Source organism: Hylaeus anthracinus, unplaced genomic scaffold (genome assembly GCF_026225885.1).
Source record: "Hylaeus anthracinus isolate JK02 unplaced genomic scaffold, UHH_iyHylAnth1.0_haploid 2, whole genome shotgun sequence".
NCBI lineage: Eukaryota > Metazoa > Arthropoda > Insecta > Hymenoptera > Colletidae > Hylaeus > Hylaeus anthracinus.
In genome coordinates this window covers 5,298,163-5,323,568 of record NW_026534838.1, presented here as the reverse complement: position 1 = coordinate 5,323,568, position 25,406 = coordinate 5,298,163, and the positions used below count along the sequence as shown (strand labels likewise).

At 37.9% G+C, this 25,406-nt stretch overlaps 5 protein-coding genes across 10 annotated transcripts in view; 3 read left to right on the top strand and 2 right to left on the bottom strand.

Annotated features, from left to right (window-relative positions):
- Window positions 1-28: 28 nt before the first annotated feature.
- On the bottom strand, window positions 29-1,478 carry LOC128893082 (sideroflexin-2-like). Its single transcript, XM_054153852.1, has 6 exons — window positions 1,249-1,478; window positions 1,013-1,183; window positions 696-939; window positions 323-618; window positions 203-250; window positions 29-134 (listed from the first exon to the last, which is right to left on the bottom strand). The coding sequence occupies exons 1-6, from the start codon at window positions 1,404-1,406 to the stop codon at window positions 29-31; spliced, it is 1,023 nt and encodes a 340-aa protein (XP_054009827.1). The 5' UTR covers window positions 1,407-1,478.
- Window positions 1,479-1,734: 256 nt separating this feature from the next.
- LOC128892995 (dynein axonemal light chain 1-like) lies at window positions 1,735-2,412 on the top strand. The gene is made up of 3 exons (XM_054153694.1): window positions 1,735-1,752; window positions 1,804-1,952; window positions 2,017-2,412. The coding sequence occupies exons 1-3, from the start codon at window positions 1,735-1,737 to the stop codon at window positions 2,408-2,410; spliced, it is 561 nt and encodes a 186-aa protein (XP_054009669.1). The 3' UTR covers window positions 2,411-2,412.
- An 81-nt stretch (window positions 2,413-2,493) lies between these two features.
- Window positions 2,494-4,369, bottom strand: LOC128893068 (zinc finger protein ZPR1). 3 transcript variants are annotated; one of them, XM_054153822.1, is made up of 4 exons: window positions 4,225-4,369; window positions 3,980-4,146; window positions 3,237-3,912; window positions 2,494-3,159 (listed from the first exon to the last, which is right to left on the bottom strand). In XM_054153822.1, exons 2-4 carry the CDS (start codon window positions 4,100-4,102, stop codon window positions 2,624-2,626), a joined length of 1,335 nt encoding a protein of 444 aa, XP_054009797.1. In that variant the 5' UTR covers window positions 4,103-4,146; window positions 4,225-4,369; the 3' UTR covers window positions 2,494-2,623. The 3 variants fall into 3 exon arrangements, with proteins under 3 accessions (XP_054009797.1, XP_054009799.1, XP_054009798.1); XM_054153824.1 differs by having other exon boundaries at window positions 3,980-4,128; window positions 4,225-4,354; XM_054153823.1 differs by lacking the exon at window positions 4,225-4,369 and having other exon boundaries at window positions 3,980-4,206.
- A 455-nt stretch (window positions 4,370-4,824) lies between these two features.
- Window positions 4,825-18,588, top strand: LOC128893067 (serine/threonine-protein phosphatase 2A 56 kDa regulatory subunit gamma isoform-like). Of its 3 annotated transcripts, none has more exons than XM_054153819.1 (9): window positions 4,825-5,257; window positions 7,207-7,269; window positions 11,009-11,183; window positions 15,633-15,835; window positions 15,922-16,316; window positions 16,400-16,733; window positions 16,818-17,036; window positions 17,107-17,337; window positions 17,609-18,588. In XM_054153819.1, exons 1-9 carry the CDS (start codon window positions 5,228-5,230, stop codon window positions 17,756-17,758), a joined length of 1,800 nt encoding a protein of 599 aa, XP_054009794.1. In that variant the 5' UTR covers window positions 4,825-5,227; the 3' UTR covers window positions 17,759-18,588. The 3 variants fall into 3 exon arrangements, with proteins under 3 accessions (XP_054009794.1, XP_054009795.1, XP_054009796.1); XM_054153820.1 differs by lacking the exon at window positions 4,825-5,257 and adding an exon at window positions 6,889-7,046; XM_054153821.1 differs by lacking the exons at window positions 4,825-5,257; window positions 7,207-7,269; window positions 11,009-11,183 and adding an exon at window positions 12,678-13,190.
- Window positions 18,589-23,492: 4,904 nt separating this feature from the next.
- The window catches only part of LOC128893065 (venom dipeptidyl peptidase 4-like), a 242,056-nt gene continuing 240,142 nt past the window's right edge, over window positions 23,493-25,406 (top strand). For both annotated transcript variants that reach the window (XM_054153815.1, XM_054153814.1), the window contains exon 1: window positions 23,493-23,902. The gene's annotated coding sequence lies outside the window, so the exon portion shown is untranslated. The remainder of the gene's footprint in view (window positions 23,903-25,406) is intronic.

The window sequence follows — 25,406 nt, the reverse complement described above, 5'->3', positions numbered from 1 at the left end:
CTGCTAAAATACAGGATAACTCCCTATGTCATAGTCCTTTATAGTAATAGATTCTGTCTACATCTTCTTTGTTAGTTCTTTTAAATTCTTCGTAGTCCTTTGGGCATAACTTCAACCATTCTGTCCTCATGGAGCTTAACGTTTGAAACATATTTTTAAATTTTTATATTCGTTAGCATTCCACGAATATCACGTTACTTACTTATATCGAGGAAACAATGCAAGGGATGAAGGAATTGAAATCAAGCAGCTACGGAAATAAATTACAGTCAGCGACAAATCGTTTGAATCGAAAAATGTCGAAGCTAAAGATGCAAATTACCCAACTGCGCACAAGACAATTTTGATAGGGTATCGAATCCACGGCCTACGTTGATAGAAACAATACTGCTTAATTGTTTGCGTTATGACTGGAATAAAGAGCAAACATGGGAGGGACATGCCTATTCTGGTGATAATACATTCGGAAATGCCAATCACTGCTGCTACCCTAGACTGCATGAAAGGCTTTTCTGCACCTTCGATAAATACCGGAACGCCCGACTTTATTTCTTTCTGACGCATTAGTGGCATATTTACGATATGACCTGCAGTAACTGCGAAAAATGGTACGCATCTCTAATAGAAAAAATAATCAAAAAGGAACATGTTACAACGAAGATCATGATATGAGAATGGAATATTAAGGAACTAACTGAAATGACAGATTCTCTCCGATGCAGCGTTCTTCTACAACAAATGATAGGTTCTCTCCGATGCAGTATTCTTCTACAACCAATAGCCACTGCAGAACTTGCTATTATTGCACATAAGAAAGCAGTTTTAATTGAGCTTGAATCGTGTTTATCAACTCCTTCCATCGCATTTCTGTTCGAGTAATTTACGATAGCATTTTGTGTCTGGTTTACTATCTGACACAATACGGTAGCAACGGTACTTCTAACAATTACACACAATGTATGATACAGATTTTAATTAATCGGATTGTAGAAAGACATTTCGAACAATTTACTTGTAATATGTTAGCATCGCCGTTGTAATTATAATTGAAGAAGGTAATTGAAAGGACATTCTGCCAATAACGTGCATTAATTCACCGTTATCCGGATGGAACGCACTATCTCTAAGCTGTTTTGCATGAATAACGTCCTTCATTGTAGTATCCGGGGGTACTTTTCCATCTCTAAATGTATGTTAAATCCAATTGAAATTGAAGGATTTATATCATTTAAGATCTATTTCAAATACCTATAATCATCACAGAATTGTTTCGCCTTCCATAATTCTTTTTCGGGCACGAATACTGTACGGCTATCGCTAATGAAAGCAGCGTGTTTCCACCTACCAATGTAGGTAGATTGATCCCATAATGGTTGATCAATATCAATCTTGTCGTTGAGATCCATTATCCAGTAAATTCAAGGCGAAGAAAATGAATTAATCTGCATCTGATGATTCGTTTGCAGCGTCATTAATATTGGCAAATTTACGACCATAAATTTAATTCATAGTTGAGTTAATTTTAACTCCAAATTAATGTCACTTGGAATAAATAACCGTGAACGTGAGATTAATGAAATTTCCGTTTTTAAATGAGAAATGAAGTTGACTGCCGGTTACCGCGATCATATATTGTTTATAATTTTGTTATGCAAGATCTATGAAAATTTGTCTTAACAAATACTCTAAGCGTCAGACATCGCGCTCTATTACTTAAGTAACCATAATTATGGTATGTATTATTTTTCGAACGTATGGCAATCTTTATTTTCGCGATTATTTCATAATGAATATTTTACGTAGGCTAAAGCCACAACCTGTAAGGAAGCTATTCAACGATGGGAGGAGAAAACTGGTTTAACTGCCAGTGAACAGAAAGAAATTATTTTGTCCTTTCAGTGGCCTCCAATTGAAAAAATGGATAATAATTTAGCTTCACTGGCTGCTGTAGAGTCAGTTACAGTTATTGTGAAGTTACTTTTTTTACGCGTAAATAAAAACTTCCTTCATTTTTAGAAAACTATCGCTTTCGACAAATATGATAGAGAGAATCACTGGTATCAACTCTTTGAAAAATTTGAGGATTCTGTCTGTGGGGCGAAACTATATCAAAACATTTTCTGGATTAGAAGCAGTCGGTGAACATTTAGAAGAACTATGGATATCTTACAATTTGATCGAGAAGATTAAAGGTGTTAACGTTTTGAAAGCACTGAAGGTGCTTTATATGTCTAACAATTTGGTAAAAGACTGGGCGGAGTTTAATCGATTGCAAGAAATACCAAATCTCGAAGATTTATTGTTCATCAACAATCCGATTTGCGAAAATATAGACGTGGAATCGTGGCGGAGTCAAGTCATCAGGAGACTTCCGAAATTAAAAAAGCTCGACGCTATACCGATCGTGTGAATATTTTCACTATATGAAATACAAACTTCAAAATTTAAGAATAAACAAAGTAAAGGGGAGAGTAATAGAAATCCAAATTTTAATAAAAAATTTTGCAACAAGATTGCAAAATTTGTATTTACAACACAGTGTACATTTATAATACATTCTCCGCGTACAAATATAATACATTGTATTGACATTGTTGATAAGGATGTATCTATGGATGAATGATTAGTAGTTTTCAACTTTCATATCATTTAATCCAAGTTCTTCGTTTTGTTCAAAAGTCCTTTTATATTTGGTGATCTTTAGACCACTATCAAGCCCATCATCTGAGAGACTCTGTATATAGCTGTTGCCTGCTGGATCATCTAATATCAAAGTTATTTTTAGATTTCCTTCCAATACCTTGTTCAGATTAGATATTAAAGTATCCATTTTGTTAACAGTTTCAGGTAATGTACTGTCGCCAGTAAAAGCTGTTGATGTTGACAATTGATCTTTAATTGCCATTAAAATGCCTTCTATGGTAGTAAATCTTCCACCTAAAGTAGCAGGGCCAACTTCTAGTTCCAGTTCAGGTACTTGCATATGACAAGTCTCAGATTTCAATAGATCGCGGCTAAAATCCTCTTTTCCTACGACGGTTACTTCTATTTTAACTCCTTCCGGTTCGATGCCTCCGCCGCTTTTAACTTCGTTTGTTTTGTGGCCACAAGATTCACAAACTGTTGCCATAATTACCACTTCCTTAAAGTAAGGAATATCTATGCATTCATTTAAGGATGAATAACATTTAACTATTACACTTAATAAATATTTTAGATTGTACAAAAAAGGATACTGGTCATCTTCATGTTAGTTTCACATGGACAGTTACATTCTGGACAATTTGTTTGGAAAGAAAGAACTTCGCTTTCAATTTCCTCCAATGGAAATTCTCCTTCCTCTATAGGTTTCAATAATACATCATTTGAATTTTCAGTATAAATCCCTAAAATATGATCTTGCTCTGTTGTTCTCTTAAATCTTGTTACAATGCATCCCTCATCTTTCAGTGGTATACTTGGATTTTCTATATGAAATTCTCCTGATATGTCTTCAAATATTATAGTGAAAGGTTCATCCAAAGATTTAAGCTTCCTCATTTTCTCAAGAAATTGATCAATTTGAGCAGCAGAGCTTGGATATTTTTCTCTTCTTTCTGGTTGATCTTGCTCTAATCCATTGATGGCTCTTTCTATTATACCTTCAATTGTTGTAATCTCCCCTTTTTGTGATCTAGAGGGAATTTCGAAGTCCAAAGATGGAATTTGTACTCTGGTGTAATCAGATTTAATGACCTGTCGATTCAAATCTCTGGGTGTTTTAACTTGCAGTGTTATTCTAATTCCTTTGTCTGCAATTTTTCCACTGTTCTGTATCTCATTATTTTGGTAGCCACAATGCTCGCAATCAAAGGACATTACCACAACATCTTTGTAGTGTGGAATTTTTGTTAGGAGTAATCTGGTGGTGCCCTGTGTTTACAAAATAATACGTCATGAAATATCATAAATAAGTTTCTTTAAATTTACGATACGTTACATTTTTTCCACAATTCATGCAAAGACTCTCTATTAGAGTCGTTTCTGGTTCCGGATCATCAGCTGTTAGATTACGAAATATTGGTTTCGTTGTTTCTTCCGGTTGTTTTTGACCCTCTGCCATTTTTAGGTTAACTTGACCTTATACACCTAATTAATAATAGAAACCTATTTTGAATTAGATCCAATTCAATTATATCGACTTGTTCTTATCTATACTTTGTTTTCATATATAAGAACTTATACCTGCTGAGTATATTTGTAAGCAAAAATTCACATCGTGAATTTTGAAAACAACAAAAATATTTTAGGTGACATGGATTTGTGCCACGTGAGGGGAACAAAACTTTTCTATTAATTCAGTGAATACGCTTTTATTAAATACATATCACAGGATTTTGAAAATGAATTCTGATGCTTCTAACCAATCGAAGTGGTTTGAAAAAAAATGATTCATAAAACAGTAGAGAAAAGGAACAGGGACAGGAAAAGGAACATTTTGTACAGAGCTTTCATGATGATAAAAGTTGAAAGCTGTCTTTAAATATAAGGATTTATTTAAAAATTTTTTAAATTTTTGTATCGGTGGACAACTTTGGACAACTTGTGACAATCGTCCATTTTCAGCAGCCCTCTATTAGCAAGTGCAAGAAACGTCGCCAACTTTGGCATTTATAAACATATTAGCGCCAACTTCGCGCACATTATTTTGAACGTCTGCAAACATTAAAATTAAATATCGTGTTTGTCGCTGAGAATAACAATCATATATTTCACCAGGCATGGCAGTTTAAATTAAACTTCATGCGAGTGTTCCCATCGACAATCGCGTAAGTGTCAGTGATGTTAGTACTCGTGTTATCGTAGAACATAGCGAAGGATCATCATGGATCGTCTTATCTCGAAATGCTAATAACTGACATTTGCAATATTTCGTTCGCGCATTGTGTCGTGGAGATTATTTGAATATTTGAAAGCAGAGACAAAACTAACCACGCGAAAATAGTTTTCGAAGACGTTCGAAGACTAGGGAAAAAGTGGAAGCAGAAAAATTGACGGCGAGTGGCGCGAATCGCCGGCTGAAAGGTTCAATCGCCGAGCCATGGCCAATGGCCGCCGCGAATGTGTGTCTCGTGTCGGCTCCTCGGTGGCCGTTGTGATCGATGAATTACTACGTGTTTGCGAAGTGTGCTAACTCGCTCGATCAGCTCGATCACGCGTAGTTGTTACTCGCGACCGACAGAACAATATGTCGAGCCGGCAGTCGAAAAAAGAAAAGGTTCGTTCATCGTGTTGCATGTTGTTCGCGGGCTCCTGTCTGATCGGGATCATGTACCTTTCCTCGTGCAATCAGTACAAACGGAGAGTACGTTTACACGATTTTTAATTTCGATTCGATATCGTCTATGTTATAACTTGTAGTTAAACAAGTACGCATCGTTTGCATGTTCAAGCGTATCAAAATTGAAATAGCTCAACAACCTCTGACTGAAGTCAGCCAGGAATGTCAGGATTTCCCGTGGTACCAATACAAAACGACGAAAACTTGAGTGCTTATAGTTAGAATTAATTTGATTTAAAGATTATTATGAATTTAATTGCCTAGTAGAAATCGTATGATACAGTAATAGTCGATTAAATAATAACGATAAATGAGATAATCAACTTTGTAGAGATGGGCGGTTGAGACGTTTAAATGTTGCGGTTGGCATGTATCAACCTTTGACCATCAACATCGTTATGATCCGTTTACACATCTTCTAACGTCGATGTGGTAGCTTCGTACCACTGTCATTAAAACTGTACTTGAGGCTTAAAATCGACGTTACAACTTTCAGCGTAAAGCAACGTTTTTATAGCTTCTAACGTTAGTAGTTATAACATCGACGCTGTTAACTAAGGTATAATTCAGGAATTCAACTCGTGTAAACGTAGTCACGTATGTGAAAAAACGGTATTCCTTCGTAATGAGGAGAGATCGTGGACACGCGCGCGCTTCAAAACAGGAGCGGATCTACTATGAAACTAACCAGGGTTCAGTTTTGGGCCCCCCACGAAGAAGGCCCCCAAGAGCTTTGACTTCTACCTATTTGATTTCTTAATTCAACATAGAAGCATCATTCAGAAGCATAGAAGAAAAATTTGCTGATTTTGAAAATGATCGTGGTTCTTATAGATAACTTCGTAATTCTTTTTTAATTTCATTGAAAATATGTAGCATCTAAAACATACAGTGGGTGTAGAAAGTATTCGTACACAGATCAATTTCTAAAAAAACTGTGTAAAATTGTAATTTATTAACTTATTTCTTATAAACAAGGACATTCTACATATTCTCGGAAATGTCTAAAATAGATAGATTACAAAAAAAAATAGCTATTTATGTAAGTTGCGAAATTAACGAGAAAAGAACAATTAATCGATAGAAATGTTGAAGCAATAAATATTCGCATAATTGTTTAAAAGTACTTTAATGTGTTTACGTTACAAACTCTACTGTAAATGGTTCATCACAAGAATCGTACAAATACTTATTGCTTCTATACTTTTACTCACTTTTTGCATTTTTTTTGTTAATTTCACAAATTTTATTAACTAGTAAATGTTTGGACTATATCTATCTTAGAGACTTGTAATGAATATGTAAAATATCATTGATTATAAAAAAGAAAGTTAAGAAACTTAGATTTCACACAAAAGTTTTTTGGGAAATTGATCGGTGTACGAATACATTCTACACCCAGTGTAAATATGTTTTCATAGTAATAATAGTTGTCATTGATGAAACATTCCAGAGAAAGAAAGGGCCCCTCGAAGTGATTAGGTGAGGCTGCTGTTAGTCTAGATCCGCCACTGTTGAGAGAAGGAAAGAAAGAGGGAGGGATAAAGAGGGAGACGATGACAGGAATAGTAGGAGAGAAAGGGAAGAAGGGAGAGTAAAGAGAGTTCGGGGAAACAACCCCGGTAGCGGAGACACCGAAGGGTGTAGCGTGATTTCCGATTTCTCGATATCCGTTTCGCTAAGCACGTTTTTCACGGCCGAACATTTCGAAGGACCTCACATCATGGTACATCCAAATCCACTGATTCTCGTTTTCGTTTTGTGACATCGCGCGTAGTGGCGAGTTTCGTCGAGCAGAGCCCGCGTCTCGAACGTGAATTCTCTCGTGTGCTGTCGTGGCATCGTGGTTTCGTGCTAGAGGTGCAATTTACTCGTTTTGTTTCCAGGATGCTACGAAGATTGGCAAGGACAAGGGAAAGAACGGCAAGGATGGCGAGACAGGTGACGAGGTGAGGTTATATCGTCCGTTCTCGCGTTCCTCTCGAACGACGTGACTCGATTCGGTTACTGATCCTCGAAAACTCCTGTCATTCGTTCATTCTTTCTGTATCGTTTTTCAGTTTCCATCATTTCGCGTCGTAACGTTTCGCATCTTCGACGATCGAAAATTTCCTTCTGTCGTTACATACTGTCGGGCAGTGTTGCCAACCTCGCTCGATGAACGTTTAGTAAATACTCAAAAAAGGAGATTGAAGGAGGATCAGTAAAAAATTCAAACCAAAATTAACATGCTCGCGAGGTAAACCGAAATGATACTACTTTGTACCCTAAGAAGTCTATAGAAGCTACAAATCTTCTCACTTTATGTGTTATATCTAACTACAGAATTAGTTGATGTAACCAGTTTGTTTACAAAAGTGAAGTTTACACTGCTAAACAAAGTACTTGTCAACCCGAAGCCCTTTCTATAACTGGTTTCCCACTTGATGCTGTATCAATGTCAATATTACACGATCTGCAACATTTAAACATGTACCGCTTGTTAACCTGCCTTTAAAAGATTCATATAGTTTACAGTCTGTGAATATTTCATCTTTTTCCTCGTCCTGTTTATACCATGGTATAACAACTGTCTAACTGGACACAGTGATTATTAAAATACTACTGAAAAATTACATGGATGACGATACAGAATTAAGCCATGCAGGGGAAGTCCCGAATTGTATCGTACGATATCTGTGTAACAGATACCTGCATGTATGAAAAATGAGGAGAGGATTTTGTAACAAAATAATTAGATGAAAGTGAGGAAAGAAAAGGAAAGCTTGGACTTTACTTTATAAAAGAGAGAATTTTGAAAGTTATTAAATGCTGAAAGTAGAACAGTAGAATGTAATAAATCATCAGATCTCCTTTAAAGTCAGTAGACGTGGTAACACTGCTGTCAGAACACTTTATTCGTGATTTGTTTTTCTTCACGATCATACAGTGTATTTTGAAAGTACGTATATGTATGTATATGTATAGATTTCTGTAATAAAATCGTGGCGCTCGAGCGTTTGAATTTATTGATAAATAGAAAACGATGTAAAGCGAAGGGATACGAGGTGTTGAAGTATAACCGATACCATTTTCAGACATTTGTTTTCTCGATATTCTTTTTCACGACTGTTCAACGCTTTACATTACTCTTGTTTGAAGTAATTGACCATTATTAAAGTCGATAGAGATCTTATGTTTCCTATAGCACGCTTCGTGATTGTAATTAACGGGTAATCCATGCGGAATTGAGTCCCGTGCGCGATATGAATGGAACGAACTCGAAGTATGGAATCACCGCGCAATTATACAGGGTGTCTGTAAGATAAATTTTGCATGAAACGATTGCTGATTAGGGGACGAACAAAGATCAGCAACATTTTTATCCGAATAATAGCTAACGTACATAGTTGATATTTCATTCCACTGTTTGAATGTTTATCAAGTAACGGATAAACGTTTGTTTATCTTTTATTGGATACATAGATTTTTTTACCTAGATAAGAACGATACGAGAAACGCGAAGGCGCTCCTTCGCAATTTTTTAAACGTTGAATCTATTAATATCGAAGAAAAATACTGAATTAGTAATCTTTCCTTTTACAGAATGTTACGAAAGCAACAAATTCAATGGGCTCGTTTGAAGTCAGCTTAAAACAATTCATAATTTTCACCTTTTCAATCTCTTTTAACTCGACTGACTGACGACACAAGTGGTCATTTGTTTTCATAAGTTTACATCGATACGATGGGTAGAGACGAGCGACTTTTGTAATTGAATAATCGATTAATTTGTAATTGGTTTTTCTTTATTAAGAGACAGTTGAATTAACGAGCTAGAGATGAAAGGGACCTTGAGATCCCCTACCATTAAAAAATTGTTTCATGCCGCGCGTATTTAGAGACATCCTGTATATGTAATAATGATATTAATAGATCGTTAAAATTAATGTGTTTGCGTTGGATGATGAATTAATTTCGATTCGCGTGATACATATCACTTTACGTATTCAATGTCTCTCCCAAAATACAAACTTTTATCATGATCTGTACCAATATATTCATGACTTTGACTCGAGTATTTAATACATTTTTAAAAAAATAATGTTTACATACTAAGATAAATTTGTTGTTCTCCCAAAGTACTGTTCGATTTGTTACGGTAGTATTAAGTGAAAAGACGATATCTTATCAATCGCAATTTGTTTATATTGTGTTTAGTTATTTAAAAACGATTTATGAATCGATAAATACTTTCAGCAGAGAATTGCATAACCGCTTACTATCCGAGGCACGCAAAGTATACATAGAGGGTGTCCCAAAAGTGCTGGAGGCCCTTGAAAGGGGTTTGGGGGATAATTGAAACAACTTTTTCCTTAGTGAAAATGTTGTCCGACGCTTCGTTAAGAAGATATCAATAGAAAACTCCGGACCAATCAGAGCGCGAGTATGCTAGTGTACTACTCGCAGTAGCTTCGGGGTTTTTCGTTAATATCTCCTTAAAAAAGCCTCGAATAACATTTTCGCTAAGAAACGAATTCTTTCAAATCACCCCTCGAAACACCCCTTTCAAGGACCTCCAACATTTTTTAGACACCCTGTATATGTATATTCGTAGCACCACTGTATGTTATCGAGTTTTATGTATTTTATTACATTTTACCGAATTCAGTTATTTTGTCGTTGGGTAAGAGTAATGCAGAAAAAGTAGAAGTTTACATAGTACAAAATGTATATATGCATGTATTTACAAGAATATTCAAGCAATCACAAAAATATCTTGTAAAAATATCCACCGATCGATGATATAGTTAAAAAAAAAAAAAAAAAATTAGAATGAAAGTCACGTGCAATTAACATAAAATTCATCTGTTACAAACAACAGAGAGTTCGACTTCCTCAAGGGCTACACTGACGGTTAGGTTCCTCGAGAAGAAGTTTTGTGATTGGTGTTGAAGTCGTTCTTGCGCATCTGTATCGCTGTTTTCATTTGACGAAAATGTGGGTATTTTTTAGTGTGCCAGAATGAAGTAGACCCGAAAGACTAATGTAAAAAGTATTACTTTCTTCCTGTGCATTTTTGCGAAACATATCTTCAAGTAACTATCATCTTTTTTGGCCACTAGAAGATGCTCTGAAAGGACATCACCTCAGATGAAGGGTCAAGATCAACGGTGCATAAATGGCTTCAAGATCAGCTACAAAACTTCTCTCGAGGAAACCGGGCATTAATGCATCGTTGGAAGAGTTGTGTCGAATGTAATAAAGATTACACATAGATTGGCCTACATATTTGCTTTTAAAAAATTAAGTTTTATTTCTATTTTTTTTTTTTTTTTTTTTTTTTTTCTAAACATTTCTCAATTCTGTGTGAGTTAGTAATCTTTCCCGTGTGGTGTGGATATAATATTCGTATAAAAACTTGCGATATATTCGAAGGAAAACCGACGATGTTCGTTTCTGTACTGATCATAAAGAATATGAACTATCGAGGCGAGTAAAAAGTTGCAGCAGTGTGTTTTGGTAGTTGGAACAGGATTCTCTTCTCTATCGTTTCATGTATGCCGTTTTCATGCATGTGTCAGGGATTTTACTGGACATGTTAAGTTTGATCGATATCGTATCTCTTTGACTCTAAAAAGTTTCCAAAAAGACATTTCACGTGCTCGAATTCTCTGTATTATAGAATCCGTCTTTGTTGTTTCGTAGACCAACAAGGTAGCAGGAGGACCACCCACGACCAATGCACCCCCACCGCCAACGTTGATCAACAAGATCAAATATCAGCCTGGCGGTCCTGTGATAAAAAAGGACAAGCGGCAAAGTAGTTCAAGATTCAACATTTCGAAAAATCGAGAGCTTCAAAAGTTGCCGCTTTTGTCCGGTAAGTCGTTGAAATATGTTTTTAAAAGATCCAAAAAGCGTGGAGGAATTCTTTTTATCAGTCTTATTAATTTTCTATTACTTAGTAACAATTATAGAACTAGCGAGTTGCCAACTGCGTTATACCTAAAAATACAGTGTACGTACTATCCATAGTTAAAAATATTGAAGTGACTAAGGGAAAAGAGTTTTTCCAATAGATTAACGAGAAAGAATGTACTACTGGGGTGCGTAATTTAATTAAAACGTGGCAATGACTTTAATCGATTCCAGAAGTTCATTTATATTCCGATCGATAATTGTGTAATTTTATTCGGAAGTGTTACCATCCATAAACTTTACTTTCCTCGGCAGAGATTGTCGCGTAACGATTGATTATTATAACAGTTTACCAAAGTAGGAGCAATAAACCTCGTCATTATCCTCGCCAGGAATAAACCACAATATACTTAGTGAGTGTAGCGAGGGTAGATCCGAGTGGTTACCTTACCTACCGCTGCTTTATATGAGCGAGAATGTAATGCAATCTGTGGTTTCGATAATTATTCTTAAGAAATCTTTGGAACAGAATTACTTTACATAAAATAAATGTTTAATTCATTCGAAAAGGATATTTTTCCTTGTCGAAATATCAATTTCAAAGTACTTGCACAAACTTGTCTTCCACGCGAGGGTAATTAGGTTTTATTTTTATTACTTTTTCAATATATCTACCTACCTCTGCTTTATATAAGCGAGAATGTAATGTAATCTGTTGTTTCGATAATTATTCTTAAGAAATCTTTGGAACAGAATTACTTTACATAAAATAAATGTTAAATTCATTCGGAAAGGATATTTTTCTTAATCGTAATATCAGTTTCGAAGTACTTGCATAAACTTGTCTTCCACGCGAGGGTAATTAGGTTTAATTTTTATTATTTTTTCAATATATCGGCTAATATGTAATACATTTCATTTACGAGTATATTTCAATGTATCGATCTGATCTATATATATTTCGATCCATAGGGGGTTTGCATCGATTAGCAAAGTATTAAGATTTTGGGGAAAATGCCCCCGGAGGGCAGCACTCGAACGATCTAAATATCGATAGAAAATCGTCGATCACGTAATCCTCGGATGATACATGTTAATGCATATAAAAATACAAATTCTATTTTATTAATATTTGTACGAATCTGTATGTTTGCGCGTAAATCGGAAAATCTGTGTACTTATTTATTCGTGGGTTTGCGTATACGCGTGTTTGCATGTTTATTTTCACGAGCGAAACGTAAAAGACAAAAACTCATTCATTAATACCGTATGGTAAAGTGACTCGGTCGGTGTAATTAAACAGAGGCGAAATAATTAGTTACTTTTGCGTTGTCGATTCCGGTCACTCAGGATTGCGAAAGTAGCTACGTCAGAGCGTATCGATTGTAAGGCGCGGTGGTTCACGCGTGCGCTCCGTTGTCGTTCGGGATTCCTAGTTTCCCAACGTAAACAGTTCTTCATCGTTCAAACGGCCTTTGATATCGGCGGCATTTTCCCAATTTGAATCGCACTCGCTTCACCGGTATCTCGATACAGTCGAGGGTGGATTGTCCGTCGACGAATACGCGTGTAAACAGTCGCGGCGACGCGTATCGTCGTAGCAAACAGAGATATGCGTAGTTTTTGCACGAAAGAACGGTCAGTTCCTTCGAAGCAACAGATTGTTACGTGAATAAGGAAGCCGGTGCGTAGACAGGGGTTGCCGCACGCGCTTCAATCCACCGTATGCGGTACGCGATAACTGACGGTGTTTCGGTGATAGCAAAGGAAACGTAAAACGCGGCTGGAAAGCTGCTGGAAAGCGCGATGGTTCACGTGGATGGATATCCATTTGTATCCGGTTGCCTGCCGAAAAGTCCGAGCTTCCATCAGGGTCTCGCCTTGGCCTTTCGCCTTTCGCGAGAGTCGAACAAACCCTACTTGACCAACTTCACCTCGCATTATCAACCGCTACGACCCCTATTAATCGGTAAAGAAACTTCGCGAGTTCCTTTCGCGTTATGTATCGTATGCGAGTACTTTCCTAAATCTGTGTGAATATTCACGATAAAAGGGGTGGGAGGGAGAAATCGGGAGGGGGTGGGTTGAGGGTTTGTCGAGTGTGTCGAGTGTGTCGGTGGAAAATGTGTGCGAGAGAGAGTCTGTGATAACGAAGCGAGGCGCGAGGGAAAGATGAAAAATCCATGCGAGCGTTCGTCATCGAAAAAGCTCATGGAAGAGTCCAAGAGGACCACAAAGTGTCCACGGGAAAATCGAGAGACTGAGAAACGGAGTATCGCGCGGAGGAAGGATACGGGGAAGAGGAAGAGTTCATGAGAGTGTTTAAAAGAATACGGGATAGGATCCATGAGGGGAACAAAAGTGTGAAAGAAGGTGGGAGTTCAAAAGACCAGGGACAACAGTCTGCGATAGAGTGCGAGAGGGGGAGTATCCGTAAGAGAAAGTCAAAGGGAGCAAGATTACGTTGATGGCAGGGGGCAGGGGGCGAGAATCTACAGGGTGTCCCAGCCTTAGCGATACAGCGCTCTTAACTCCAAAACTATCGGGCGAATGCAAAATTTCAAATATGGAAAATGCATGGTAAAGTGGGGCTCATGTTTCAGCGAGAAGGAATTTCTGGTAACTTTGTTATTTAACCCCTTCCCGTACTTCAGCGAGTCAGACTCGTGATGAAGATTTTGACCAAAGAGAAGACCAAAGAGAAGATTTTCAAACACGAGTATCGCGAGTCAGACTCGCGACGAGATACATGGGTATTGCGATTGTTTACATGTTTACAAGCATCAGTCTGGTCCGTTTGGCGCGCCTCGGTGCCTACCGCTTGGGTCCGAGTTTCGACGAGTTAAATGGCACGAGAAGGGGTTAACGAGATATGATGGTCAAGTTTCGTTTTTCTTATACCATACGATGGTACTTTTCAAGACGAATTCATTAAGCTTTAATGTGTTTACTCGATTTTTATTATTGGGTTGTCCAGAAAGTCCATGTCGATTTTTGGTAGGTAGTACAGGTCTGAATATATCGAAATGGTTGAAAACAAATAACATGTATACATCCCTTAAAAGGTGGAAAGGTTGTGGAACAAAATCCCACCTATGTAATTCAATAAATACATGTATATATGTTATACAGGGTTATCCAAAATAGACTATAGGAAGCTTTTTTTTTTTTAAAAAAATAAAATAGATACTCTTTTGAATTCTATTATTTTTTTTATTTAATTGTCAGGTATCATCTATGATAATTATTTGTGAAAAACGATATCAGTCAAATGACCACCACGACCACGTTTACAGACATCGATTCGAAAATCAACATTTTCGATAACATTTTGGCATATTTGCTCGTTTAATCACCAATTTCATTTCTAATGTTGTTTTTCAGGTCATGAATTGTTGCTGGTTTGCTGGCATAAACTTTACTTTCCAAATAACCCCAAAGAAAAAAATCCAATGGGGTGAAATCACACGATCGAGGTGGCCAATTCACATCACCGTTCCTTGAAATTAATCGACCATTGAATTTCGATCGCAATAAACTGATGTTTTCACGCGTTGTGTGTGGCGTAGCTCCGTCTTGTTGAAAATAAACATTGCTTACGTCGATTCCATTTAATTTCACCCATAAATAATCAATAATCATTTCATTATAACGTGCACCATTCACTGCAACTGCATCTTCATTCTCGTTTTCGAAAAAGAATGGACCGATTACGCCTTTCGACCAAAATCCACACCAAACAGTAACTTTTTTTTGGATGAAGTGATTTTTCTTTAATGGCTCTTGGATTTTCATCTCCCCATATGCGACAATTTTGCTTACTGACGTGTCCATCCAATGTGAAGTGAGCTTCATTTCCGGACAACCTAATACATTAAAGCTTAATGAATTCGTCTTGAAAAGTACTGTCGCATGGTATAAATAGAAATATACTATAGTTCCATTTGAAAAACGAAACTTGACCATCATATCTCGTTAAATAACAAAGTTAACAAGAATTCCTTTTCACTGAAACATGAGCCCCACTTTACCATGCAATTTCCATATTTGAAATTTTGCATTCGCCCGATAGTTTTGGAGTTAAGAGCGCTGTATCACTAAGGCTGGGACACCCTGTATGTCCATGTGGGAGTCCATGGAAGAGAACGAGCGCGCGCATGTATGAATGATGTGCATGCTTGCAGTTGTGTTACATATGATCTTTATGCAAGCGTCATACGTGTGTGTTCGCGCTTTTGTGTTGAGCGAAATGCGCTTGCCTCGCGTGAATTAAAATATGCGTTTATGTATGTAAAATGGAACGCGTGTGCGCACGTTTATGAATGTTTTTGTACGACATGTGCCAACTCTACGACATACCTCCAGATCATACAAGTATTTCGTTTTTTTTTTTTTATCATTGTCATTTCAGAAGCGCAACAGGGGAACGAAAGGGAGGAACTTTTTATACAGAAGCTGCGGCAATGCTGTGTACTTTTCGATTTTGAGTCTGATCCACTGTCGGACTTAAAATGGAAGGAAGTGAAGCGCACCGCACTACACGAGATGGTTGAGTACGTTACCAAGAACAAAAACGTTATAACCGAAGCGATATACCCTGAAGCTGTGAATATGGTAAGCGTGAGAAAATTACCATTCCCGAGTCCTGATCCTTTTAATCCTTTTTATTAAATTCTAATTTCCACGTGAAACTTGCACAGTTTGCAGTGAATCTATTTCGTACGCTTCCACCGTCATCGAATCCAAACGGCGCCGAGTTCGACCCGGAAGAGGACGAGCCAACCTTGGAAGCTGCCTGGCCTCACTTGCAATTGGTTTACGAATTCTTTCTTCGGCTGTTGGAGTCCCCGGATCTTCAACCGATAGTCGCGAGACATTACTTAGACCAGAAGTTCGTGTTGCAGCTTCTGGAACTGTTCGATTCCGAGGATCCGCGCGAAAGGGATTTCCTCAAGACAACGCTTCATAGGATTTATGGAAAGTTTTTAGGGCTTAGAGCGTACATCAGGAAACAAATAAACAACATTTTTTATCGATTTATATACGAGACAGAGCACCATAACGGCATCGCTGAACTCCTGGAGATTTTGGGAAGGTAGCTTTCGTTCGTTCATCGCAAATAACAGAGAAAACCGCTGTCCGGTTACACGTTCATTGATTTCCCTGTATGATTTCCAGTATAATCAACGGATTCGCTTTACCACTGAAGGAGGAACACAAAATATTTCTATTAAAGGTGCTTTCACCTTTGCATAAAGCCAAATCGTTGTCCGTCTATCATCCGCAGTTAGCGTACTGCGTCGTGCAATTTCTAGAAAAAGATCCGTCGCTGACTGAACCGGTTCTTAGAAGTTTATTGAAATTCTGGCCAAAAACACATTCCCCGAAAGAAGTGATGTTCTTAAACGAGCTCGAAGAAATTCTGGACGTGATCGAGCCCGCCGAGTTTCAGAAAGTTATGGACCCTCTGTTTAGGCAATTAGCGAAATGCGTTTCATCGCCACATTTTCAGGTATCGTTAGCGTATTTTTTTACGAAAACATTCGTTGTTATTTAAAATAACTAACACTTAACCTTACAAAACCTTCCGTTTCAGGTGGCTGAACGAGCTCTCTATTACTGGAACAACGAATACATAATGTCCCTGGTATCGGATAACTATTTAGTGATTCTGCCCATCGTGTATCCAGCGTTTTACGAGAATTCGCGAAATCATTGGAACAAGACTATTCACGGATTGATTTACAATGCGCTGAAGCTTTTCATGGAGATGAATCAAAAAGTATTCGACGAGTACACAAAACAGTATTTACAGGTACGTGATCGTTGTATGGAAGGTGTATGAAAGAGATGCGACAGGACGATACTCACCGTGTTGTTTCTAGAATTGTCAAAGAGAGAGGAAGCTCATGAAAGAGAGAGACGAAGCATGGATGCGAGTAGAAGCTTTAGCGATGAGACATCCGTGTTATGCCATGACCGTTCAGGGTTTAACGAATACTAATGCGACTAGCACGATATCGCAACAACAATTAAACAGCCCTCCACCCGACGAAGATGGTGATGTGGATCCAATGCCGCTCACTTTGGAGAAGATAGAGGCAAAGGCAAACGAGGTACGACATCACAGTTCTGTAGTTGGAATGAAATCAGTTGGCCACTCAAGGCTACTTCTCTCGCGGTAAATCATGTTAGGCATGACACACATTCTCGCGCCATGCCGGCGACATTATTATTGCACGGGATAGAGGGGTTTAAATGTACCGAGTTCTCTAGAAAGCATGCGAAGGAAGTAGGCTCTGTAGAGGTCTCGAGCGACCACCTGATTTTTTTTAAGCTGGTAATTATTATTACTATTATCGATAAAGTGTATTTTCACCGTTACAGGCAAAGAAGATGACCATCTCCAATAAAACCAAGCCACTTTTGCGAAGGAAAAGTGACTTACCTCAAGACACGCACACAATGCGGGCATTGTCCGACCATAAACGCGCGGATGAGTACCTCGTCACGCCACCGGACCCCAATAATTGCTAGTCTCTACCGCAATCTCTTCCCATGTATCCTCTCTTCTGCTGCAGTGATATCGGGAGTTAGGTTTTTTCGAGGAAAAACAAACACATCGACGATCTCGATCGAATTCGATCGATCGTCCAACAGAGTTTTATCATATAGAGGCCACAATGTCGTAATCCCCCTTATATCAAAACTGTCGAGATGTATGTAATATTGTCTCTTTTCTTTACGGTAACGAAAAAAAAAAAGAAATGAAAGAAAAGCTTTCTCTCGTCGCACCCAGCACTTCCGGAAAAAAAATAACTGATAACTCCCTATATACTCATCGAGTTGATTTACATAAGGTATCCGCGAGAATTATGCAAATATTACGTACTCGCTGTTAAAAACCATGAAACGTGAAAAAAACCTAGCGAATAAGGGTCCTAAGTATGTATGCATATACAGAGTATTTTATAAACTATAGATTTCTTGGGTATGAGGTGGTCTGTCGCTGAAAGTGAGACTATCTCCAAAAACACGCCTTCGTTTTTTAAATTCAATTTTTGAATTTCCGACGGTGCACTTCGCTGTGTTAGTTCGTAAAAGATAAAAGCGATTCTGCATATATGATCGATGGGTACAGTCTGAACTTTGATTCTATGCGAATCCGTTTGTAAGTAATAGTTTTAGGTTATGTGCTTTTAGCGATGGATTGTCCTCAGATTATAGAAATTTATACTTTATCGAACGCCCTATATACTCTAAATAAACAAATTTTATACGAATGCGAAAGAGGTCAGAAAAGAATGGACGCTTGCTTGATGTTGTAATAATAATAATAATAATAATAATAATAATAATAATAATAATATTAATAATAATAAAACAAAAGAATTTTAGTATGCAAGTTCGAGGCGCTACTCTTCTGAGCGAGTTTCCACTGATGTGCAACAAAAATATAAAACGACAGACATTAAGTAACAAGTGATATATAGTTGCTTCAAACGCTACCAGCTCATAATTTAGCGGCAAAAAGAGCAGAGAAAAAAAAATACAGAAAAATGGAAAAAAGACAGAAATGAAACGTCGTTTTTAGCGTTAGATGAACGTGATAGCACTATTTTAGAATATCGATTGTTATGAATCTGAATATTCCTGAACGTACTACTTTTATATCTGTCGTGCCTAGATGCCTGTGGAACGCATTCGCAAGAATCGCCTCTGCCAGAGGCCTATAATTAAGAATCGTTAACAAAAAAAAAAAATAAAATAAACAGAAAGCAACGAGTTATACGTGACGTTTTACCAAACGGTATAATTGACATCACGAATTTTTTCTGGGAACGCTTGCATGAACGTTGCGTCGTTGCCTCGTCAGTTTTGTGGTTAATCGAAGGAGAGAAAAAAAAAGAAACGTTATAATACTGTTTTGTCGCCGACAAAAAAAGGAAGAGGGGAAAAAAGCGAGAAAAAAAACGAAGAATAGTATACAAATGAAGTTTAAAAAAAAGAAAACGCGAATCTAAGTAAAAACTACCTTTAGTCTTTTGCGCTGCTGGCAGGCTGTTATGTTAATCATTGTGTAAGAGATGAACTTGTTGAGAATAGATAAACAGTTAGCACTTATTATTAAATAACAGAAATTAAAACCAAATGAGATAAATATAAAAAAAATTATTTACTATTTAATCGTCCCTTCGGAAGAAGAATGGCTGTTTTTGTTACGAAAAACCATTGATAATATGAGCATTCTTGACGATAATAATTTTTATTATCAAGCGCGGTATAATCTCGATGACGCTCGTTAATCGGAACAACTGTATTTAAACAATTTTCGTACGAAAGAGTATTAGTGTACATTAAGTAAGGAGCATTCGATAATAAAAATATTTTTAGTACAATTTTTCATTCGATTAAGTTACCATCGTCAATAAAAGAAAAATTTGTTGTTTTCATTGCTGTAACTTTAACTGGGTTAGACGTGGATCATCGGGATTACATTGCATCCTTCGATCGTTGAAGTCAATCGAAAATGAAACACATAGATAATAATGTTCGAGAGAAGCGTCTCTCTAATAATGCATGTTTCGAGGTATCGTCTCTTACTACGTCTATTCTTTCACACGTATCATGTAAGATATATTTTTGGAGTTTGTAAATTACACACGATAGTTGGGGGAACACTATTAAACTTCGCGCTTGAAACTTCTGAAGACGATTACGCTGGCTTACCGCTGGACGATTATTATCTTCAGATTTTCGTTTCTGCACCACGCCAGGCTTAAATTTTTAAACAACAAAATAGATAACGAGAATCTGCTTTAGTTCGGTGTATGTGATTTCCTTGTAACACGTATAGGTTACCTCGAGTGAATTTCATCATACGTTTTAATCGATGTTTTGTACGTTTTTTATGACGACAGGAGAAAATCAACCAACAACCGAGTACTTTTTAAGTGAAATCCAAACGATAAAACCAATGAATGCGTTTTATGTAAGGGGGAGCAAGGATTTTCATAGAAAAAAAGAATCACTTAGGCAGCTTGAATTTCGTAGAAGTATTTCTCTCTATCTATCTATCTCTATCTCTCTGTTCTTCCTTACGTAAAATTCACGAATCGTTCGAGAAATCCCAAGTTCATTAGAAGAGGGGAAGTGTTAATAAGAAATGTTGTTCACGTGTACAGTTAAACTCGCTTCAAACCTAGGAATATCAATTGCGAAGAACACATACAGAGCTGTATATCAACGTTCGATTACAGAAATTTTTTTAAATGATCGTCTGTCAGATCGATTCGATTCCATGCATGCATATATTCCATTACAATTTGTTGGAAGCATAATTTTATAATAAATAAATAATTATAACGAACGGAGAAAGTTTTAATCTTCATTCATATCCAAGTCATGTATGCGAAACATTTTAGGTTATTTTTTCGTTTTTATTGTCGGAAGACTTTAAAGCCCTCAGGGGCTGTAGCTGTGTTTTTGTAAGCTACGGTATGGGATTAGCAACCCCGAGGTACACGAGTTAAATGGGGGGCTAGTGGGGTACAGAGATGAGTTGTCAAGAGTCACGGAGAGAAGTTATGCAACATAGGAGGACCAGTGAAATGTATACAAAGTCTAGATGAGAAGTGTAAGGAAAATGAAGAGTCTATAAGTATTGTAATTTGTTTCCAGTTTACACGAATTATTTTTGGACATAATCTATCAATTGCCATCATCCTTTATCTTTACTGATATTGGAATCTCAACAAGCTTCAGAGAATTTATCGACAATTATCGATTTGGACTATGAACTTGGGCGTTTTCCCACCGATGGCGCCACTGATACCAAAAGTTGGTAATTACCACTGCATTAATTAATTATACCTAAAAATGATTAATTTGGAATGGATTAATGAATATATTGTAGAGTTATAATGCTAGGAATCGTATTAATTATGTAGTATTTATGAAAAGTAAGGAGTAACTGATCGAAAGGTATCGCTTACTAGGCAGATTAGTTCTATCTTCTTATCGCTAGATGGCGATACCAATTTGATCCATGAAATGCCGCTTGTAGATTGAAATTTGAATTTACTTTTAATATCATTTTCATTTTAATTTGATGGAAAACGATAGAAGTGTTACAGACGCATTAAGAAAGAACTAGTATTACAAGAAATATATAGTACGTGCGTTGTATACGAAAATTCATGAAATAATAACAAAAGAAAAATAGGAAATGTATAATAGTGCATATAGTGCAATAAGTGCATATTTTATTTAACGTCATGCATACACATTGATTACAACGCAAAGATAGATATTTGATAAACAATAATCTCCTCATTGGATTGATAAGCTAGGATCAAATTTAAATAACATTATTTACTGTATCAATGGTGATCTTTTCCTTAATCATCAGGAATCTGTGTCTATCCTCATTAATATTCTCAAGAATTTCTGCTCGATCTACCCTTGGAAACTGACTAGTTGGTATGCATAAAGTATGCTCTTCGAATCTTGCGATTTCCATAAAGTTTGACTTAATAGATATGCGTCTCTGCTCTCTCAATTTTTACAAGATCCTACCTGCTCACTGGAAAACTATGTAATTCGTATTGAACACATAGAGCGCGACTTCTTATTTAAATTATTTTAACTTTTTATCCGTGTAATGTTATTTAAATGACATTGAAACATATTCAGAGAAGGTTGCACACGTTTAGCAATAGTTTATATTTTATAGCTTTATAATCTTTAGCTTTGAAAATATTTTGAGTTGAATTAAAAATGTCATTTTTGAAACAATTATTAAAATGTTCACCAATCGAAAAGAAATAATAATTTCAAACTTAAAAAATTCATAGACTCAGAAAAATGTTGACAATTCCTGGAGCTAAGATTACGAGGTCATGTATGAAATTTCTGAGCGATCGGCTTCGCATTCTTCTGTGAAGAAAGTTTTCCAACGCGGAATCGCAGCAGGAGTTGTTATACAAAATTTCTTCTGCAACGATTGACTTGCGACCATAATGCACAGTGGCCGATCGCACACGGCGCAACCGAACCAGTTTCAAACCACTCTGAACTAGTTACATGCGACCAGGGGCGGCGTGACCTTTTGCGGGGCCGGATTCAAAAATTTTGCGGGGCCTGAATTCACATTCAAATCCTACATTTGAATTTTACAACGAGGAATTATTTATTTACGAATGCTATATATTTGTTATAAGATGAATATTAAACAATAATACTTTGATGATTTTGATCACTCCTTTCACTTTAATCATCGCTACTAAAAAAATGTCTTGCATCTCAGCAAAAATTGTTTCCATTTGTTAATGGTATCATCAGTCTGTAAAAAGTTAATCAAAATCGGTACCTTTTAATTCAGTAATTTTCGTAGACCGCGGGGCCTTTTAAAACGCGGGGCCGGGTACCGGCGAACGCGCTGAACCTGCCTTGCACGGCCCTGCATGCGACCGTGGATCTAGGTAAAAGAAAGATAGTTGAGTAGGTAAAACAAAGACCGCAAACGGTTTGCAACACTAATTTCAAATCGATTGCGCCGTGTGCGATCGGCCTTAGGCGAAAGTTGGGACAGTTTTTAACCTACGTAGCTTCAAAGAGTCGAATGCTCGACCTGAAATTAATCCCGTTACCTGCAACAACGTCAGATGAGGTTGAACGGACTTGAAATATTGCGATAACACCTTGAAAGGGGTGGATCGGGAGGTGATTTGAAACAACTTTTTCCTGAGCGAAAATGTTGTCCGAGGCTTCGTTGAGGAGATATTAACGGAAAACGTCGACCAATCAGAGCACGCGTATCCGTTAGAACGGCCGCGGTAGCGTACAAGAGCGGCCACTTAGCGTGTAGCCTACGCTTAACCGGCATACTCGCGCTCTGATTGGTCGGGATTTTTGCTAAGTGTCTCCTTAACAAAGCTTTAAACAATATTTTCGCTAAGGAAAAAGTTGTTTCAAATCACCTCTCGAACCACCTTTTTCAAGGTATTACAACATTTTTGGGACACCCTGTATATCGTCGGATTAGAGGAGGTTGTTGTACCTTTCCGTTGGTTCGTTCGCCCCTTTTCGATTCAGTTGACCGGCAACGTGGCACCGGCTCGGGGCATTCAACAGGTATCTATACAATCGATGTGTGTTCGCGCGGTGGCATCCCTCTCGGCTCTGTTGTGTTGGTATCAGTGATCTGCGCTTCCTTCGAAGAGACGCTTGCGCCGGTAAGGCAGACTCTGGCGTTCCATGAGCACCCGGTTCGTTATTAGTACGCCGTCAGCCGTCGAAGCTGGACGATCTTTTGTCGCGGTCTCTTTCAAACGTCGCGTTATTTTTGTTTACGTTCACCGCTTCTCTATTAAACTCGTTCTCGATCCGAATATGCGTTACGTTTCGCGATTAATCTCGATCGTGTCCGCGATGCAGTGATTAAAACCAGTGACTCGATCCTCGATTTCGTCCAGTGGTTCGATGACTGTCGATACGATTCGCGTATCGAACTGCGTTCGATTATCGAAAGTGAAATCCTCGTGAGGGACGCCATCCTCTTCGAAGAAGTAATGTGTGAGAAACGGCGAGGCTGCTTTTTACCACGACGCGTTTAATTGTCCGGGACTGCTGTGCACGGGACCATAAAAGTTGATCTGGCTTAGGGAACAGGACTAACTGGTATGTAACGGAGGAAGAGTAATAAATGTTTATACCGCGAAACTGATCTTTGGTACCGGTGTCAACGACTCGTTCGGGATTAATGGAAGTAGGGTTGCCGACCATGTCTAAGCATGTGAACAAATAACGCGATAAATTTGTTTTCCGTACCGATTCGGAGCGTTATATGTATATTTGCTGAAGATAGTCGTAAGAAAGTAGAATATGGTAAGAGTTCGATGTTCTTCGTTGCGTAGAAATCAAAGCGGAAAATGACAGGCCTCGCGGATAAATTAATAATAATACTGCAGGTACATTTGGTAGCTAGTCTACCGCGAAGCATTCATGTATCGGTGTATTGTCACGAACACGACATTCCGTCGAACGATTTACGCTAGAATAACTATCAAGTGGTCCAAATCTTATTAGCCTAGAAGAGATTAGCTCGCTCGTCGTTTTCCACTCCGGAAAAATTACACATCGAATTCCTACCATACTCGATTTCGATGCTCGAACACGTCACCATTTTACCACGAAGGGCGTGCGTTCTATATATAACAAGATAAAAAGAAGCAAGGTCGCAAAGAGTCGAAGAAAGGATTGTCCTTTCGAGGAAGGTTGTCGGTCCTAAGTGGAAGCATAACGAAGCGAACGGTTTACATGAGAGAGAAATCGCGTCGCGATGGCTTGCACGTACACATGCATATTTAACGAAGCCCCCTGTAAAAGTTTGCCAAGCGATGTTTCGAAATCGTCGAAGGCACCGATACACGTAGAGGCCGTGTGTCTCGGAGACGTTCCTCGAACGCAAATGCACCGTGTCGAGCCACGTTTTCTCTTTTTTCGTTTTCTGTTCCGCGCGTTTCCGCGCGTCCATGTTCGTCCCCCCTCCACGCTGGTTCGCTTATTAACTCGTTCCCTTCTATCCTTCATCCGATGATCCGAAGTATCTTACGATCGAAACTTTCTGCAGACAAAGCAGGTATCTATAACCTTCGGATAAAAATAATTTAAGTTATCTTTATCCTTTGAGTACGTTTACCTCGAATACATTTTTTTATCTGGCAGTCATCGAATAAAGATAAAGTTATGTAAAGTTATGTATATAAGATACAAATTTTTCATCTTTATTCGATATTTCAAAATTTTATTTAGATAAAGATTTTGCCCATATCTGCTTCATCGGCCGTGCAGGACGCATATACAGCGTGTCCCAAAAATGTTGTAACACCTTAAAAAGGGGTGTCGGAAGGTGATTTGAAACAACTTTTTCCTTAGCGAACATGTTATCCGAGGCTTCGTTGAGGAGGTATTAACGGAAAACACTGATCAATCAGAGCGCGCGTATACCGATGGACCGGCTGCAGTAGCGTACGAGAGCGGCTGCCTAGCGGGTAGCCTACGCTCAACCGGCATACTCGCCCTCTGATTGGTCGGGGTCTTTTGTTAATATCTCCTTAACGAAACCTCGGACAACATTTTCGCTAAGGAAAAAGTTGTTTGAAATCATCTCCCGAACCACCCT